At 40.0% G+C, this 20,235-nt stretch overlaps 1 protein-coding gene across 1 annotated transcript; it reads left to right on the forward strand.

The window, feature by feature from the left end:
- Positions 1–11,712: 11,712 nt before the first annotated feature.
- On the forward strand, positions 11,713–13,111 carry LOC118798534. Its single transcript, XM_036557916.1, has 2 exons — positions 11,713–12,001; positions 12,174–13,111. Exons 1-2 carry the CDS (start codon positions 11,713–11,715, stop codon positions 13,109–13,111), a joined length of 1,227 nt encoding a protein of 408 aa, XP_036413809.1.
- Positions 13,112–20,235: the final 7,124 nt, after the last annotated feature.

The following is a 20,235-nucleotide window of genomic DNA, read 5'->3' on the forward strand; positions in this document are numbered from 1 at the left end:
AACACGGAGCGGTTTGATGAGTCTCTTCTATTTTTTGGGTACAGAAACATTAGACTAAATATTTATGAGTCTAAGCAGCGCGACATTATGACGAATGTCGAGTTGGATTGACGTAAAAGTCGCATGAATTCCGATCTGGCTGTTCAGACTGAGTCGCATTGCCGCAGATCGGATACGGATCGGATTTCAGTACCACATATGAAAGCGCCTCAAATTGGAATTGAAAATGTCATATTCAAATGCGTTTTTGCTGTTCACACAGCCACACAAATGACACATCTGTGTCACATTTGAGGAAAAGGATCAGATTTGGGCTACTTTTACCTGCTGTGTAAACGTAGCCTTAGATAGAGAGTACTTAACATTGTTATGTTGGATATTAAAAACTGCGAAAATTGTCTTCAGAAAATGCTACAAAAAGTTGTTTTTGTCTTTTGATGCATAGTGCTTGTTTCAGTGCCATCATGTCTCTTTCAATGTGATAAAGAATTTCCTGTGCTTTTTTCATATTAGGTCATACTAACAGAGTCAGAATGTGTTCCCATAACCATAAATAACACTGTGAGCTCAGGTTCCTTTTTTAGTTTAAGAAACCTAAGTAAAAGCTTACACAAAGATTCATTTTTGTGTGCATTCAGATATGAGGTTGCTTTACAATACTTACAGACATATCAATAATACAGGTGGTAATGTCTATGCTTTTCCTTTGAATGTAATGCAAATGCTATGCATCTGTGTTAAACAACTTTACACTTTGTGTTGTGGATTAGATTTTGACTGAAAATAATTGCTACCCATCCGTCTGCACTTAATCACCCATAATGACAAAGTGAAAACATGTTTTTAGAGTTTTCTCCACAAATGTTTGATGGGTTTAAGTCAGGACTTCAAGTGGACATTCAAGGACATTTAATAATTTGCCTTGAAGCTAATGCAGTGTTGTTTGGGGCTGTATGTTGTGGGTCATTGTCTTTTTGAAAAGTGAACTGTCACCCCAGTCTGAGATTATGTGCACTCTGGAGGAGTTTTTCTTTTAGAATGTTCCTGTATTTTGCTGCATTCATCCGCCCCACAATTGTTAGTCCCCCTGTCCCTGCTGCTAAGAATCACCTCCATAGCATGGTGGTGCCACCAACATGATTCATGGTGCATGAGTATGGACCTGCATCAGTAGGGATGGTATAAGCCAAATGATGTGCAGTGCCTGTTTTTGCCAGGCATAGTGCTTGCAGTTCTGCCCAAAGAACTTACATCTCATCAGACCAGAGAATCTTCTTCCTCATGTGGCATGAGTCCTTCACATGCCGTTTAGCAAACTGGTTTATGGAATGCAGCAGAGATGGTTGTCCATCCAACAGGTTCTCTCATCTCTGCACAGGATTTTTGGAGCTCTGTAAGACTGAAAGCTGGGTTCTTTTTTACCTCCCCAATCAAGGCCCTTCTTCCCCTGATGCCCAGTTTGGCTGGACAGCCAAATCTAGGAGGGTTCAGATTGTGCCAAGCTTCTTCCATTTCAGAATTACTGTAGTCAACTGTGGTCCTTGCCCTGATCTATGCCTTGATCCACTCATACCAGCGCAACACACACTAACACACCACCACTCAATGCAGTGCTGAGAATGACTCACCACCCAAATAATACCTGTCTGTGGTGGTCCTGTGGGGGTCCTGACGATTGAAGAACAGGACAAAAGGGTGCATCATACATATTATGAAGAATATGTATATATCATTGCTGCTCAGACATTTATTTTACATTGCACCTTTTACATTTTAATAATAGGACATGAGACAAAGACAGACAGAGTTGGAGAGACAGTAGTGAATAGAAGGAAACATATTGGGAATATATCTGAACCAGCAGAAGGTTTTTTACACCCAGATGGGAGACTCCTGAGGAGAAAATTCTTGGCATCACAGATATTTCGGGCATGTTTTCAGTGGCAATTTATGACCTTACCAATTCAGTTGCTTTTCCCTAACTGTTGTGTTTTCAACACTGGTAAGTGCGCTCAACATGTATTTTTTTCAATTTTGTAGGACCTGGTGGGTGTTGGTCAGTCCTGTACTTTGTATGTTCTCTGTCTAGCGATGAAGTTCAGGTAATGGCCCTTTCTGGTTCTTTTAGCAGGCATATCCCGTCATTGTCCTTGAGATCTACCTAACTGGAGAGTTCAGATCTAACACACCTGGCTTTAATATTTGGATGTCTTTAACAGCTTTCATTACTTGTGCCCTCCTGCTTCTAGAATCTCTCTATCCCCTGGCAGTTTGTCCCCTACTGCTCGTAGAATCTCTCTATCCCCTGGCAGTTTGTCCCCTCCTGCTTGTAGAATCTCTCTGTCCCCTGGCAGTGTGTCCCCTACTGTTTGTAGAATCTCTCTATCCCACTAAGGTCTGAATAAGACTGGAATGCCTTGTAAATTTTAATTTCAAGAGTGGTTTCATGAAGCAGTTTTAATATGATACTGATATACGTGCTACATGAAGGGTTTTTTGTTAATATGTACAGTATACCAATGGAATGCTTTCCAGAAGATGAGAAAAACCTTGCTTTGGACTCCAGTTGTGAGAGTTTAAATATGATGTTTGTAAACATTCATTTTTAAGGCTGTAGGTGAAAATGGAACAAAGTTGTTGTTAATTTAGAGGCTGGTAAAGAACAGTTTAATCATTACTGTTGATTTGCAGAACTTGATCATCTGTGTAATGTTACAGGTCCCAGGCTTGGGACCCGTGGGACAGACTTTGCCCCTGAAAAACAGGGTTGAAAGGATGAGACAGAAGACGTGGCTTGCTTTCACGAATGCCTCTCTGGTCTCGGTTTATTTAAACAATTCTCGTTCTAAAAATATATCTGCCTATTTTTCTTTTGTTCTTTGCCCAGCAAACCTCACAATTCAGTCCAAAACATACAAATACTTAGCTTGCTTTCTCACATGTTAAAATAGGCTGAACAAGTCCCTATCAGAGGGAGATAGCTGTATACTACAGTCCCATTTAGGCATGTTTGTCCAGTAGCAGAATAAAGCATCCTCAATTCACATTTTTTTTTTAGGTTTGAAGGAGACAATATTCTTAAAATACAACAGGATGTCCATGTGCTAAAAGAATGGCTAAAGCTCGTATATGTAGTCTATAACATTACATATTATGTACCGAAGACAGAGATACAGACAAGGCTCACTTAATAACTGTGGTACATGGGACTCAACAAAGAAAAACATGTTCAAAGTGCTAATAACTGGCGCTATCAAATCTCTCAGAACATCTCTTGCATGTAAACACATTTTGATACTCATCCACACTGTCAAAATAAAATCATAGAACTTCCTCAAACAAGTTTCATCATTAAATTAAGCTAAACACAAGCAACTAAAAAGTATGTCCGCCATTTTACAACTTAGAATCGGCAAGTCTACATCTCTATAACCTACTAAACCTCGACTCAATGCACGTAAGTTGGCACAAATGTACTAATATATGTATCTGTATGCTGTACTAACTAGTTCAGGAGAATTTTAGTGTATTTTTAATACAGTGCTCACCTGAAAAACAGGGTTGAAAGGATGAGACAGAAGACGTGGCCTGCTTTCACGAATGCCACTCTGGTCTGAGAGGAAATTTGAAGACTACCGTAGATAATCACAGCACAGCCAGCGCTACACTGCCCCCTTCTGGTAGCATCAGAGAATAGCAGGGATACCCGCATTCTATTACCAAGCTTAGAATTTAAGTGCATTGAGAAGAGGATTAAAAAGGTAGATTTAACAAAATTTAACTAATAATAATAATAATAATAATAATAATAATAATAATAATAATAATATAAAGAAAACATACTAACACAAAAGTGCCCACACTTTGTGGGTGTCACAGTAACATAAAATGCATATTTTCCAGCTGTACAAAATGGAAGCTACAGGATTACAGGGATGATGATTAGTGTGTGTCTCGTCCATGGACACATTTTTTTTTTCTACGAGAACGTACAACATTCTTGCTGGAAGATCTAATGGCCCTGTCACCCTCAAAGAGATACATAATATGGAATTCTGTGAGAGACTAGAAAAGGTACAGATTGTTAGATTAGCAAAAATGTTTCTGAAATGTACTAGGTAAACACTGTTTTCACAATAGTAAATTACTTGTTTTTAACAAACTACTTTCAGTATGGGGGAATAAGTGTACAGCACATCAACCAGTTCTCATGAAGTTTAAACCAGACATTGATATTAACTTAATAAAATTACACAGCTAACCTTCCTATCCATAAAACGTTGTTTCTAATAAAGTGGACTGACGCAAAAAAAAGTACTGAACACAATTCATATTTAATTATTGGTAGAAAAGACTTTGTTTGCAATGTCAGCTTCAAAACCTTTTTAATACAAATAAAAAAGCCTATCCATACTTGACACAATGCGCCATATCAAGGACCTTTTTCAAAGGGACAGTCTGGTCCAGGAGGCTGCCCAGGATTATTTTGAAGGAAGAGTCAAATTAGGATTTGAACAGTAAGAATAGTAATTCTGAAAAACAAAGAGTGCTTTGTAAAGATGTTAAAAGTGTTAAAAAAATTGATTTGTTTTTTTTATTTATTTATTTTTGTTTTGTTTTTTTCCCATATTATTTAAGATTCTTGAAAGGATTGCAGACTCTTGGGCTGGCAGAAGCTGTTCGATGTCATCCCTCAAAATTTCAAGAGCTATTTCTGAAAAGTGACAGATCCCTGAAAAGTGACAGATCCCTGAAAGCCCTCGAACACTGTTCAAGCCAGTTTGGTCACTCCTTGGAAGCAACAAAAGGCGGGCAGAGAATCAAGTGATGTGCTTCTGGAGGGACTGGCTCATTAATGTGGAGGGTAAGTTGCAATTGCAATGACATGAAATACTTTCTGAATAGGTAAATAATGCGTGTAAAGTTATATCACTATGCACTTTGTAGGTTTGCCATAACTGACTTGCAGCCCATCTGTTGCTTTACAATTTATCCATCCCTCTTCTCTATTTTACTCATCAATTAAAAGAAACCACTGTAGGACCACTGCTAACTAGACATTGAGTGGCAGATCATTCTTGGCACAGCACTGACACTGACATGGTAGTAGCATGTTATAGTGTGTTTAGCTGATCAAGTTTATCAGGCACAGCAGCATTGGTGGGATATTTAAACACCTCAGTATCACAGCTCTGTTGAAAATAGTCTGACAACCAAAGAAATACAGCCAGCTGTAATGTTGCGGTCTGAAATTAAACACTAATGAAGGGCTAGCGGCAACATAAACCAAGTGGGTGTGTCTAAAAGTGGACATGATGTGTATATATTGTAAGCCCTGCAACACCTGGGCTCTGTTTCACATATACACTCCAAATTTTGCCAGATTTGTTACCGGAGTAACAGTGCCTTGACCTGCAAATTCACGGGCTTATAGCTTAATATATATATATATATATATATATATATATATATATATATATATATATATATATACACACACATCATTATCTGTTTCCACAAACACAAACCAACATGCCACTACCATATTTTATGTAGTTAAATACTGCGAAGTAGAACATGATTTTGGTCATCATCTAATTCTCATGGCATTACCTGCAAATTTTGGTTGTAATGGAACAGATATTTACGGGTTAGTTGTAATGCAGTGTTACACTTAAGTCTCCCAAGACACATTTTGTGACAGATAGCCCTTACATTTGTTTTTAGAAAAGTTTCTTACAGATACGTTTAAATATATAATAAAAGAACAGTTTATGCCCCACTCTAACCTACGAGCTGTAAAAGAAGTGAAAATGTTGTGTTTCTATGCTATAGGAGGACAATGTGAGCCAGTAACGCTGGAGAAGCTACTGATATTTGCATCTGGGCTTAAAAAACTGCCACCACTAAGCCTCCAGACTCCTTCATCCCTTGAATTCCTACATCGTGAGGCGGGTGAGAGAAGACCTTTGTCAGAAGCTAATACATGCACTGTGTGCATTAGGTTGCCAGTGCATCCTACATATGAAGAATTTGAACAGTGGATGAACAATGGCATACTACAGTCGCCGCATTTTGGATTAGCGTAAGTTCCATGTTTTCTGTGGCACAGTACGCAGCACATGATAAATAAATTCTGCTACACTCTTAAAAATGATTCTTAAAGGGTTTTTAGTAAACGACTTCATGCTTATGTAGCACTAGAAAAAGTTCCTCTACTGTAACACGTTTGACACAAGTGCTATATAGAATCAAAAAGTTCTGTATAGAATCATTGTCTTTACTAAAGAAACCTTTAAGAGTGCACCAGTGCCTGGTAAAAGCCTGATCTTATTTGTTGACTTGAAATTACAATGTGTTATGTTTCTTATGCTAATTTTATTTCATTACAATTTTGTATTGTTAGCAAAGCTTGTCCAGTCAAATTTGTACAACTTAAAACCTTTTACAAGTTGAATGAAAGGTAAAGCTTCAAATATTTGTTGAACAAGATGACCAGTACAAGCTTACCATGTAAAAGCCATTCACAGTCATATGTTTAATATTTACAGTATAGTTCAACTACAGTTCTGAAACACTTTTGTTCATCGCTCTAGCCAGGCGATAACATGCTTCACATGAAGAGTCTGTTAAACAATCTTTTTTTTTGTTAAATAACCAAGAGAAATTGAGATATAATTAATGTTCTGACTTTCTTGAGATGAGTTCTAAATGTTCACACAAGTGGCATGTAATTTTACACAAATCTAAAAATAAAAATACTACTGTATTTACTACACTGTGGACTTTGGTTTTTATTTTATAAAAATGTTAATCAAAACCTTAATTCCAAGCTCTGTTCACAAGGGGCGTCCTGGAGATGAGAACTGCTAGAACATGAGTCATTACTTAATTGTTATAGAACACACTTTATTTAGCTTTGGGTCCTTGAGCAATGGGAATGTTTTCCATTATGGGATGTTTTCAGTAAGAATTTACAAGAAACCACTTCCTATTATATTTTGCATTAAGTTTCCTCTACACACACACACACACACACACACACACACACACACACACACACACACACACACACACCACTTATGTTGAAGTAACGGTTTACTCAGTCCTAAATGTTTTTATAAAGTGCATTGTACTGTGATAACATTCATCATTGTGACATACCTTATATTCAGGTTTCCTAATAATTGTGCACACAGTGTATCTCTTATGGGACATCGCTTATGTAATTAAGAACTTGCTCAAAAAGATCAGTTCCCAAACTATCCTGTACACCTTCCAAGGGATTGACCGTGGCTTCAAGTTCTTGCATGGCTCTCTGCTCAAGATGGAAGTGAGTGGCAGGAACCTTTACTAGTTCTGGCCAGTTTAAATTGGGCAATTCTGATACTGCAGCCTCTTCTGTGGCCACAGTGGGCTGCTGTTCCTCTGCAGGTGTTGGGGCTTCATGTTCATCAGCTCCAAAAAGGCCTCTAATGGCAGTGTTGTCACTCATTTGACAGGACATGCTACCATGGATAAATAACTGAAAAGGCGACATACACCTTGCTGTCCTCAGCTTATGGTGGTTCAACTGATTCATGAAAAGTTTAAGATTTCTGGTTAGTCTCAGCAAATACACATAATGGAGAGTCCATAAGTGTGCTTCATTATTGCAATCGAGGGTGCCTGCACTCTGTAAAAACGTAAACAAGGAGTGGTATGTATTTGTAAGTCCTCTCCAGTCTTTCAATTCTCTGGTTGTGAGTGCTCCTTCCTCTAAGGACACTCCCTCTGCCACAACCATGGAAAACCTCCATAAAGAGACACACTCCATTGTTGTCTCTTCCTTGATCACAACGAACTCTGGAGGGAACACCATACTTGTCAACAGCTTTGACAAAGCTGTCCAGGACAGTACTGCTGAGATTATTGGCTGAAGCTTTGAGGAACACAATGAGCCTGCTGTATCCATCCACACCACACCACTGGATCAACACTTTTTTTTTCTACAAAATGCAAAGATATGTTGTACACAGGATTGCTAGTTTATTGTGTACACATACAAATGCCTTAGGTACTCCTTGTTGGTGCATAGTTAAAAAGTGCATTTACAATTGGGGGAAGAGTTAGGGCAAAATAAAGTACACCTGCTGTTGGGACAATATGAATGTAACAGAACATAAAATTATAATGTTCCCAATGTTCTGAGGGTTACAATACTCCCCTAGGATGTGATACTCCCAGGGGTGTACGTTTCGACAGCTCTACATCAACATTATATGTAATGTCACAGCAAAGGAAAATGTATTTGCTTCCTGATCACACATTTAAAAACACACCTTTTTCCAGTCTGATCAGTTTCCTCTGTTATTCATAAAAAAACTTTAATGACTATAATCTGCCAATTTGCCTCAAATTAGATTAAAAAAATGTCAACACATCATATGCAAATGAAACAAACTGGGGAGTGTACAACTGCAGATATTGGTTTAGATTCAAAATTTTTTTTTATTGCCCACTTTTAGATGATAGAGCAGTTCACAGCTAGAACTCAATTTGCAGAATGAGCTTAACAAAAGCTGGGTTTTATTATTGTTATTGCATACCTGATTAGCTTGATTAGAAAAGATAACATTTAAGAATGAACAGTGGGCAGATGCCAATATCAGACATAGTATGTGCATATCTGTCAGTGCAGACACACAATTTTAAAATGTAGTCAGCAGAAATATGCTCATAAAAAAGATGGTTCTTCAAGAGTTCTTTATTAAAGGAAATGGTTCTATATAGAACTATAAACACTCAAATAACCCTTTGCATGATTAAAGGGTTCTTTGCATAATGAAAGCGTTCTTCAGATTGATAGAAAATGTGCATGAATTGACGTTTCTATATAGAAACTTTTTGAAAACACTCTAAAGATTTTCTTCTATTGTTTCAAGGCTGACATCATTACAATAGAAGAACCCTTTTGGGTGCTATATAGAACTCTTTTCAAAAAGGTTCCAAAAAGGACCATCTACAGTACATTCTCCATCAGTTTGAAGAACGCTTTCATGATGCATGATTTCTCCTGATGTAAATATGTAAATATGAAAAAAAAAAATAGGAGATCGTTTACAATTTTCACTAGTGCTGTCTCTGTACTATGATGTGGCCTAAAACCAGACTGAAATTGTTCATGTACATGATTCCTATGCAAATAGGAACTTAATTGTTTTGCCACAACTTTTTCCAAGACCTTCGATATAAAGGGGAAATTCGAGATCTATAATTTGATAGGTCTATAAATTGATAGCTCGCAGGGATTAAGATTAGCTTTCTTAGTCAGAGGTCTAATTACTGCTAGTTTAAGAGTCTTTGGGATATAGCCAAGGCTAAGAGAGGAGTTTATTATTGACAGAAGAGGCTTGGTTATTTCTGGCAAAATTTCTTTGAGTAAACCTGTAGGAATTGGATCTAATATGCAAGTAGAAGATTTTGATGAGTAATACTATTCACAGAAACCTAGGTCGGGGGTTCCCAACCTTGGTCCCTAAGCCTAGCACGTTTTAGTGCCTTCCATGCTCCAAACACACTTGATCTAATTAATCAGAATGTATCCTGAGTTGATCTGGAAGTGTTAGAGCAGGAAAAGGTCTAAAATGTGGAGGACAGAAGGGGTTCATGAGGGGCATCAGGTGTATGGGGCAGATAAAAGGTACAATTTTGCAAGACAGCAGGTTCCCAAGACTGGAGTTCAGAACTACCCATCCAGATCACAGTTTACAATTTTGAAAAGACTTCATAAAAGTGAAAAGAAATTAATGGGTGTTTTTCATTAAATACATGGACCCAATGGTGTCAAGTTATGTTAAACATTAATTTGATCAAATTAATCTGAAAAAGATAATTCATACCTTGCTCATCAGCTAACGTTTGCATCTCTGCAAGGAACGCTGAAATCTGGGCCTGCATTTCATCCGCTAGATCAGGTTCTATCAGATGCCCTCTTGCCCACTGCACGCTTCTCGCCATTGTGTCCATCCTAAAAATTAAATAAGGGGTAGATTAATTCCAATCTGGCAATGTCTGTTAAAACATTATCCGTCCATCAAAAAAACAACGTATAAAGCATGTGCACTCCATTAATATGGAAATATATTTCTGCTCGTTCTATATTTGCAAAGTAGAAGCGGCTCGTATAACCTTCGAGTAATAAATGTATATAAACAGTATATGAAACATAAGTTATGTCAGTATTATAGTCTCTGTTTGAATGTTATCAGACAAAGCCAAACGTGTACATTCTGTAAAAACCCTACTACAGTTTAAAAGAAAATTTCGAAGAGCCATTGTTTTATGTCTCCCCAGTGTCTTGGCCACCGATATCGATATCCTGCGTCTCCAAAACCACTTCGAAACTCAGCGCATCGCAATTACGTGATGACACGTTTTAGTTTGTAAATGCACTACGTGCAGTTCACGCAGGGGTCACGTAAGCGCCTCATTGATTTGGAATGTCATACGTTGCATATCGTCAGGTGTTGTCACGCCCCCTTATTAAAATGCAGATGTATTCATATACAGCTTTACTGATTTGATGAAATATGTCAGGACGTGTAAACGCGTAATTTTTTACTGCCTGTACACTTGCATTTTTTTTGTTACATGTGGACACGTAATATTTTAACGCTTGCAGGTGATTGCTCATTGGGCGTTTTGGCACTATTGGCTTTCCATACTTCCAGCACATCTCCAGGCAGGTTTTACAGAAACTGTGGCTACATGAGAGAACTACAGGATTCCTGAAGATTTCTTAAGTCGTAGCACACAGGACAGGATAGGTGTTCTCCTAGCGCGGTAGATGCCATGCCAACTCTTTGTAGTTACTGTGTAAATAAACCTGCTCCTCTTCAGTAACAACCGAGTTCAAAGTGTAGTTTCAGACGCTTTTCTTCGTAAAGTTTCCAAGTTCCCCCGCCGAGCGAGCCGTTAAATCCGTTTTACCTTACGTGGAGATTCAAACTTGGCTCGCGCCAAATTCTCTCTCGCGCGCTTCCTCGAGATGGGGGAAAAGGCGCCAAATGAGTGATGAGTAAATTCATTTTCACTTTCCTTTCGGTAGAAACGAAGAAATAATCAAATTAAAAATGAGACCAAGACTCTGGGAAGACAGATGTAAAACCAACTAAATGAAGATTACATATGCACATAATTAGTTCAAATTGCAGTCCCACAATAAAAAAGAACTATTTAAGAAACAGTGAAGGACTGGGTCATTCTACAGAAATGTCCACTTGTCACGACTCCCTTCGGCTCTGAACTCTCTTTGGACTCAATCTCCCAGAATCCCCTGGGAGATCACGTGACTCCAGCCTCACTCTCACGCTCCAATCAATGCTCCAGTTCCCCAGAGTACTGATCAGTAACACCTGTTCTTCCTTGATTAGTTTAGTTTAAAGCCCGGGCTTGTAGATAGATTCATTGCGAGGTATTGCTTCTTTTCATAGAACTACTGAGCGTTGTTTCTGACTGTTTATTCCTGTTCTGACCCATTTTGCCTTGTTTTTTGACCTGCCTTTTGCCTGATCCCTTTTGGACTCTTTTGCCTGGTTATGTTTGTGTTTTGTCTGTATTGTCCTTTCTGGATTTGACCATTGCCTGTGACCTGACTACGATTGTGGATTCTGTTTGTTCTAGTAAAGCCTCTCATTCACCTTTTATCTGTGAATAAAACACAAGACCGAAATGTCCAGGTCTGCCACAATCACACTGAAGGTCAGATCCGCGCATTATTTGCGTCAAATCACCCTGACCATCACAGGGCTCAAGACCCCTGAGTTTACCTACAGAGTTCGACTGGAAGTGTGCACGTCACCTGTGATAAGGCACGAAAACGTGTGCTCCAGCGATGACGACCAGTGGATTTTTTATTTTGCCCCTACTGAAAAAGAAGAGCACGTCCAGCTGATTGAAATAACTTTGCGGGAGAGCGAACTACTGGATATTTATCACGCGGTCAAACATGTTCTGACAGGTAAGAAAAACGCTTTTTTTCTTAAAAATTCATTTTGACCGTTTGAGGTACCGTAGTTTGTGAATATAAGCCGTGAAAAGGGTTATACCGTTTCAAGTTGCAGCGTGTGGCCGAAGAGTAAGCATGTACGAGCCCGTTAAACCTTTTAACGATTTTCTCTCTCTATCACCAGCCAGCGTAATATGTGGTTGCGACAGCTGTCATATTCCACGCCCGACGAGTCTGATGTCTAAATACCAAGATGACAAAACGGCGATGCGCATGTGCGAGGACATGCCCAGCGGGAGAGATTGGGGGTGTTCCCCCACTCACCAGCCAGAGCACGATGAAGAGAGTTCTGATCTAGACCTCGTGGAACGTAAAAAAAGCGGTGAAAATGACATTTCAGATTCGACCAGCGCCAGCGAGGTAGAAGAAGAGGAAGAGGAAGTCTCCGGCGTGACCGATCTGGACAGCGATGAATTTATCGTGGTGGACGAGGACGGCTTACAAAGCCGACCTTCTTCGCCGGCTGACATCGAGCAGCGTGAGAGAGAGAACGCGAGCGCTTTCTCAGGAACGGGGTCAAAAGGTCAATGCGAGGAACCTCTTGACGCCGGCGCCAGCTCGGAAAGTCAGAGCGAGAAGCCTTCGGACCTCAGTCTGAAGGACCGAGCCACAAAAATTGTGGAATTTATCTGGGCAAGAGCGATCATCCTGGCTGTTCGTCAATGGGTTACGAGAGATTGCGCTGGGTGTCAAATTGAACACCCATCACAGAGACAGCACAGTTGCGTGGAAGGCGTCCCCGTAAGATTTCTGGACAACGAGTTAAAGCAGAAGTGGCTGAATCTCATTCCCGCTTGTGAATTGGAAATAAAAGAGTCTCTAAAGCAACACTTTGAATTAAAAGATCCTCATGATGGTTTTGTAATAAACATTTTGCGTAGAATTTACACGCTGACGCAGGAAAAATATAACCCGCTGTCCGAGTACCTGAGCAGAGATCCGTCCGAAATTCTGAGCCGGTTTTACATGCGGCCGGATGAACCTCTGAACAGCGCTGCGGAATCAACGGCCGCCGACGTGTGTAAAATTCTGATGGGGTCTGAGGATGACAGATCGGTGTAGTGATTCGCGAGAGAGAGAGATTGTGTATTTGTACATAAGACATTTATGACACCGATGTTTTTTTGCTGCTAGTAAGTTTATACATTGTATATATTTTTTTTATTAGACAAACCATAAACATTATTATTATTAGAAAAAACTGGGACCTTTTTGTTTTATTAAAAAACACCACATGTTTTTCGTTTAATATTTTAGTCGTTTGAGTTTGTGTAATTGTTTATAGCACCTTTATGACATCTTTTGATCGCTGCTAGTAGTTTACATATTTTTTGAACCCCTTTTGTGCATGTTTATTAGACAAACTGTATAGTCTTTTCATTTTAATATTTTAAACCATGTAATCATTTTCATTTAATATTTTAATCATGTAATCATTTTAATTTTTAATATTTTAAATCATGTAACCATTTTTCATTTTTATATATTTAATAGTGTAATCATTTTAATATTTTTAACAGTGTAATCATTTTAATTTTTTAATATTTTAAATCATGTAACCATTTTTCTTTTCATATTTTAAGTGTAATCATTTTAATATTTTTTTAATATTTTAAATCATGTAACCATTTTCTTTTCATATTTTAAGTGTAATCATTTTAATATTTTTTAATATTTTAAATCATGTAACCATTTTTCTTTTCATATTTTAAGTGTAATCATTTTTCATTTTCATATATTTAATAGTGTAATCATTTTTAGTTTCATATTTTATACTTCAGTGTTCATCACATTTAGTTTGAAACTAATTTACCTATATCTCAAACTAACGGTTTGTCAGTAGATTAGATACTAACAACCAAAAAAAATATAAAAGAAATAAACCGTTTTTAACAAAAAAATAAAAAAACACATAAAAACCTTTAAACAAAAAAAATAAAAAAAACATAAAAACCTTTTGAAGTCGTTTTCTGTCATCAGTTTGTTTTCTCCACATTTTATTTTAGACCGTGTTTTACCCAGAAGAAAATATAAAAACCCTAACGTGTTTCACACCTCGACCATTTGGACATGTCTCAGACGGCGCTGCAAGAGTTGTACCATAAACCCGGGTCGGAAGGCGGTCTGTGTGGTAGGGAGCCCTTTATCAAAAGCGTAAGGGAGGTGGGGTTGGCTAATAAAAATAAAGATGAAATTGATAGGTTTTTACAAAGTTCCGACACTTACACGCTACACAAACCCCGAAGAATAAACTTTAAAAGGAGTTTCGTACTAGCGTGCGAAAAAGATTCACAATGGCAGTTAGACTTGGCAGATTTATCCTCTCTATCGGAACACAACGATGGGAAAAAGTTTATTTTAACCTGCATAGATGTGTTTTCAAAATACGCGTGGGTGGAGGCGTTGGAAAATAAGAACGCCAAGAGCGTAACGAAGGCCTTTGAACAAATACTTTTACGAGGTAGAAAACCCGTCACCCTTCAAAGTGACAAGGGGCGAGAATTTTGTAATCAATTATTTATGAAACTTTTAAACAAATATAAAATAAGACATTTTACTACGGCTAGCGAATTGAAAGCCTCTGTGGTGGAGCGATTTAACAAAACCCTCAAAACGCGGATGTTCAGATATTTTACAGGTTTTAACACCTTGAGATATTTAGATGTGCTTCAGGAACTAGTGAGCGCTTACAATCGCGCTTTTCACAGATCTATTCAAATGCGTCCCGAAGAAGTGAACGAGTGCAATCAGATACAGGTGTTTCATCATCTGTACGGGAAAAGAATGAGAGGGGAATTACCCCGACCCAAGTTTAAAATAGGTGACGCGGTTCGGATTTCGAAAGAGCGCAGGGTCTTCGCGAAAGGTTACGAACAGTCTTTCACGGATGAATATTTTTTTGTGGATAAAATTATTAAACGAGACCCGCCGATGTATAAACTAAAAGACCTCGATAATGAAATAATAGAAGGTTCTTTTTATGAAGAAGAAATGCAGAAAATTATTGTACCTGAAAATAAAGTCTATCGTGTAGAAAAAATACTGGCTAGGAAAAAAACTAAATCCGAGGTTCTCGTTAAGGTGAGATGGAAAGGTTGGGATAAAAAATTTGACTCCTGGGTAAACGAAAATTCTATCCAGGACGCTCGATAAAAACCCCGTGAGAGAGCGGCGCGAGCCCCTATTCGGAAGCGCGGACCACCCCCACCATGGAAGAAACCAGAGATTTTTTCATCACTCTGCCGAGTAACGCTAGCGACAAATTATACCCTCAAAACGATATATCCAGCTACAGGGTGAAGTTAGCCAAAACCGTTCACCTCAGGGGCGGTTGGGAGGTCGGCTTAGCAGAAATTTCATTTCCCCAGAGTTGGTACACGCTGGCGGACGGCGGGCGACAGGAAACGGACTTTTGGGTGTGCGAAGGGCCGGATCTCAGTAAACAGGTGGCTTTTAAAGTAAAATGCGGTTATTATACTTACATCGCTGACATTTTGACCGAAATGAACAAATATTTTAGAACCACCAGAACCCACGTCGAATTATATTTGGATAAGGTCACGAGACGGGTAAAATTAGGGGTCACACCGGAGGAGATTATACGACTGACCTCGCTGAACAGATGGCCTATTCGGATTCGAACGCACGGACAGTTGGCGCACATTCTGGGCTTCGAGGAACAGAAGTGGACTGACCCGACCGAAACTAAATTCCCTGCCCATATTAAAGGCGGAACGTTTTATTTGTTTCTTTATTCAGATATTTCTTCATATCAGATCGTGGCCGATACCTTAGCACCTCTTTTGCGAACCGTTCAAATACCCAAAGCACATCTGGATTTCGTCACGCTAAACTTTGACAAGGTGCACTACAACCCGGTCAGCAAACACGTGTTTGATGAAATTTTAATAGAGTTGAAGACGGATCAAAACCGAAACGTCAAATTCGAATTTGGAAAAGTGATCGTGAAGCTACATTTTAGACCGATCCGATAAAAAATGTCTGCTTATCACGCCGACCCTAGCCCCTACGTCCTTTATTATACGCGACAGGCGGGGTCCGGTTTAGAAGGTTTCAGCGGAGCGCCCGTGCAGTACGGAAGAGGGATCGGCAACGTTTTTCGGGGTTTGTTTAGACTGGCGGTGCCTCTGCTAAAATCGGGCTTCAACTTAGTCAGACCACACCTCAAGACCGCTGCTAAAAATATCGCGAAAGACGTGGTTTCCGCAGCGGCGGGGAAATTACTGGGAAACGCGTCGGAAAGGCGGCAGGAGGGGGAAGGCCTGGTGGTTTTGAGCCGCGCGAATCGACGCATGCGCCCACCGGGGCGTCGCGGTTCCGTACCTTTTAAAAATAAAAGTGTTTTTTCAAAAGGTCTCAGTCTGAACAGGAAGCTGGCGGGTGCGCTCGTCCGCGCCTCTCGTTTAAGGAATAGGAAGAAAAAAAAGAGCGAGCGGAAAACCGGTGCGGGTCCCGACATATTTTAAAAGATGTCTCTCATACACAGCGCCTCGGCGGAATGCATGAAGTCCGAGCTGGACCTATTTACGATCCCTATGACGCAACACAGTATAGAATCCTACAAATACGTAGAAACGCCTCCCATCACGGCCATTACCGAAAACGGCCCCCTGGAATTTTTTATGGCGGGGTCGGGGGACACCTACGTCGATCTGAACCGTTCGCTTTTGTACCTCACGTGCAAAGTTACCAACGCGGACGGAACCGATCTGGCGGCCGGTGCGACCGTAGGTTTGATCAATTACCCCGCGGCCACTCTTTTTAGCCAAGTCGACCTGTCCCTCGGCGATAAGCTCATTTCTCAAAGTGGTTCCACGTACACCTACAGGGCCGTTCTGGAGTGTTTGCTTAACTATTCCGAACCTACTCTGAATTCGCAATTCGCAGCGGGGCTGTTTCGCAAAGACACGGCGGGGCGCATGGACGAAGCTGACCCGAACAGAGACAATGAGGGGTTAACGTGGCGAAGCGCTTATTGCGAAAGGAGCCGAACGTTCGAATTAATGGGACATTTGCATAACGACTTTGCATTTCAGGAAAAGCTTCTTTTAAATTCCGTCGACGTGAGAATCAAGTTAGTTCGTAATAAAAACGAGTTTGTTTTAATGTCGTCGGATCCGAACCCGGGCTATAAACTTCACATTTTAACGGCCCTTTTGTACGTGAAAAGAATACACGTGTCACCCAGTGTGAAACTGGGGCACGCGTCAGCTTTGCTTCAGTCTAACGCGAGGTACCCATTAGAACGAGTTAACGTGAAAGTGTTAAGCGTGCCGGCGGGGGGTCGCGTGTCAAACCAGGATAATCTATTTTTGGGCCAAGTGCCAAAATTCATCGCTATAGGTTTTGTTCATAACGAAGCTTTCAGCGGATCATACGCGCGAAATCCTTTTAATTTTCATCATTACGACGTGGAATCTTTAAATCTCAGCGTGGACGGTGTGTCCTACCCGTCCACGCCTTTTCGACCCCTTCTTCCCAGGCAGCGCTGCCTGCGAGAATACTTCAGCCTGGTCGAGGCTACGGACAGAGGGTTGAGGGACCAGCCTTTGGCCATCTCTCGTGAAGATTTTTCTCAGGGCTACTGTTTATTCGCGTTCAACTTGACCCCCGACGAAAGCTCGGGCGAACACGTTTCCTTAATACAGTCGGGGCACGTTAGACTGGACCTCCGGTTTCGAGCGCCTTTGCCCAACACCATAAACATCATCGTGTTTGCGGTTTTTGACAACGTGTTAGAAATTAATCACAAACGTGAAGTGCTTATGGACTATTTTTTAAAAAAAAATGGACACCAGACAGATCGCTAAAGCCATGCGATGCACCCTCGGTTTCAGAGGCGTATTCGCCTGCGATCAACTACCTCGGGTGTTAAAACACACACCTCCGTCCTGTTTTATTTTAAATACACATCCTCATACACGACCTGGGGAACACTGGTTGGCTGTTTTAATACTGTCAGATGGAAATGCAGAGTTTTTTGATTCCTACGGGTTTCCGCCGGACTCTGAATTTTTCCCCAGTTACATCATGCTTTTTCTAAAAAATAATTCACGACGAGTTTTGTGTAACGCTAGACAAGTTCAAGACCATAGGTCGGACGCCTGCGGGCATCATTGCGTGTATTTTCTAAAACAGCGTATGAAGGGTCTTACGTTTTCTCAGGTTCTAAATTCTTATACCACCGATTTACGAGAAAATGATCGCTCTGTTAAAAAATTTGTAAAAAGTTTGCTGCGGATAGATTCTTACTGTCATATTGTACACGGAGTACAAAGTTGTGTTTACCGTTGTGATTTTATCAATAAATGATTACAAAATGATCTTTTAACGTCTGTGTGATTATATATTTCAATAAAATCGCTACGCTTTAAAAAATGTTTACTTTATTCAAACACACACACACAAGAAAAAACATATTAAAAGAGTTGAAAAATATGAGACTATGTTTTAATGAAAAAAACAAAAGCATAAAATGTACTTTGAATCAGATATAAATGATGTGGTTATTTAAACATACGAATGAAAGCATTTTGGTTTTAATAAAAATGTGAAAAGATTCAAACATACACATTACCCGTTGGTTTAAAAATGACACGATTATAAAAAGCATAAAATGTACTTTGATTCAGATATAAATGATGTGGTTATTTAAGCATACGAATGAAAACATTTCTTAATACGACATCCACCCCGGAGGTTCAAAGTGTGTTTTTCTATTTCTTTTTTTTTTAACCCGCGAGGGCGTACTCGCAGGCGTGCTAAACGTTAAAGAATTATCAACGGACCCTTTGATGTGTTTGTATTTTTCCATCTCTCGCCTTACAGAAGAATTACCCAAGGCCCCCGAAGGAACGTTGGCGTCCGCCAAGCTGCGAAGGAAACTGCTCCACCCGACGGGCTTGTAATTCAGCTTCTGATAAGAGGTTGCCGTTTTTAACAAATCAAATATATGACTCCCTTCCACGACATCCCCTCTGTACACGAATTCGCCGCGAGTCGTCCACGCGTTTTCCAGCGCGTCCATAATCAGTCGGGCTTTGTTTCTCGAACGAGCGGGCAAGTGTTCCAGAACCTTTGTGGAGAAGCCGTCAGGTGTTTTACTTTCTCGTTTTTCTCCTTCTTCTTCTTCTTTAGGTGGAGGTAAACTTAAAGTCAGTTCTTTTTTTTCCAAAGATTTTTGTTTGACCAGAGTCAGATATTTCCGCAAAAGTTGAGAATACAAATCCAGTTTGGTGTCCGCGGATAAATCCTTTCTCTCCAACAGGGATTTAATCTCCCGCTCCAGTTCATTCTCGCTGTTTTCCCTAATGTCTCCTTTAGAGGAGGGGTGTGAGTTTTTGCAATTGGTCGGCAGAGACTAGGTACAGTTTTCGCGCGTGGTTCATTGCTGCCTGGGGGTTAGCATTTGTAACACAAAAGGCAGGGCCGCGGCTATTAACGGGCCGATAAACCCCCCCTTCTGAATGAGTTTACGCTTGCGCCCAAACGGATAACTTTTGTCAGCCAGATGTCTTAAACAGCGTCGCCTTTTCTTAAACTGTTTATACTGAGAGTCAGTCAGCGGGACGTTGCCTTTTAAAACGTTTAAAACGATTTCGCATATGGCCAAAATCACGTATTTGGGTAAATTTTTTTTGTCGGCTTTATTGTTTCTCTTGGCGTTTATCCAAGCGCTTAGAAAAGGGAGAGCTTTTCTTAAACGGGCTGACGTCATTTTTTAAAAAAAATCTATGTTTTAGGTACGTACACCACAGATTCTTGTCCGGGTAACAGCCCGCTCCGCAACCTAAATCTTTCTGGCGTTTCGGCTTTAAGATCCACAATTAAATAACCGAAAGGTTTACTCGTAGCGTCCTGGAACGATTCCAGGAAATATTTCGATTGTCCGGGATACATTTGTTTAGCCAAAATTGAAATGTGTAACTTGTCTCTAGGATTTTTAAAAAGTATCAGGTAGGAGGCGTTTAAACTAAGTGTGCGAGAATTCTTTCCTCTATAAAATAGATTCTGCGTCAAATATATCACGCTAAGATTATTGTGGTGAGAATATCTCGTGAAAGCCCTTTCTAATTCTACCGACTGACTCATAACGTCCATCATATCGTCCAGAACGATCAGAGGACCCCCTCCCCCCTCCTCCTCCTCCTCCTCCTCCTTCTCCT

This window comes from Colossoma macropomum, unplaced genomic scaffold (genome assembly GCF_904425465.1).
Source record: "Colossoma macropomum unplaced genomic scaffold, Colossoma_macropomum, whole genome shotgun sequence".
NCBI lineage: Eukaryota > Metazoa > Chordata > Actinopteri > Characiformes > Serrasalmidae > Colossoma > Colossoma macropomum.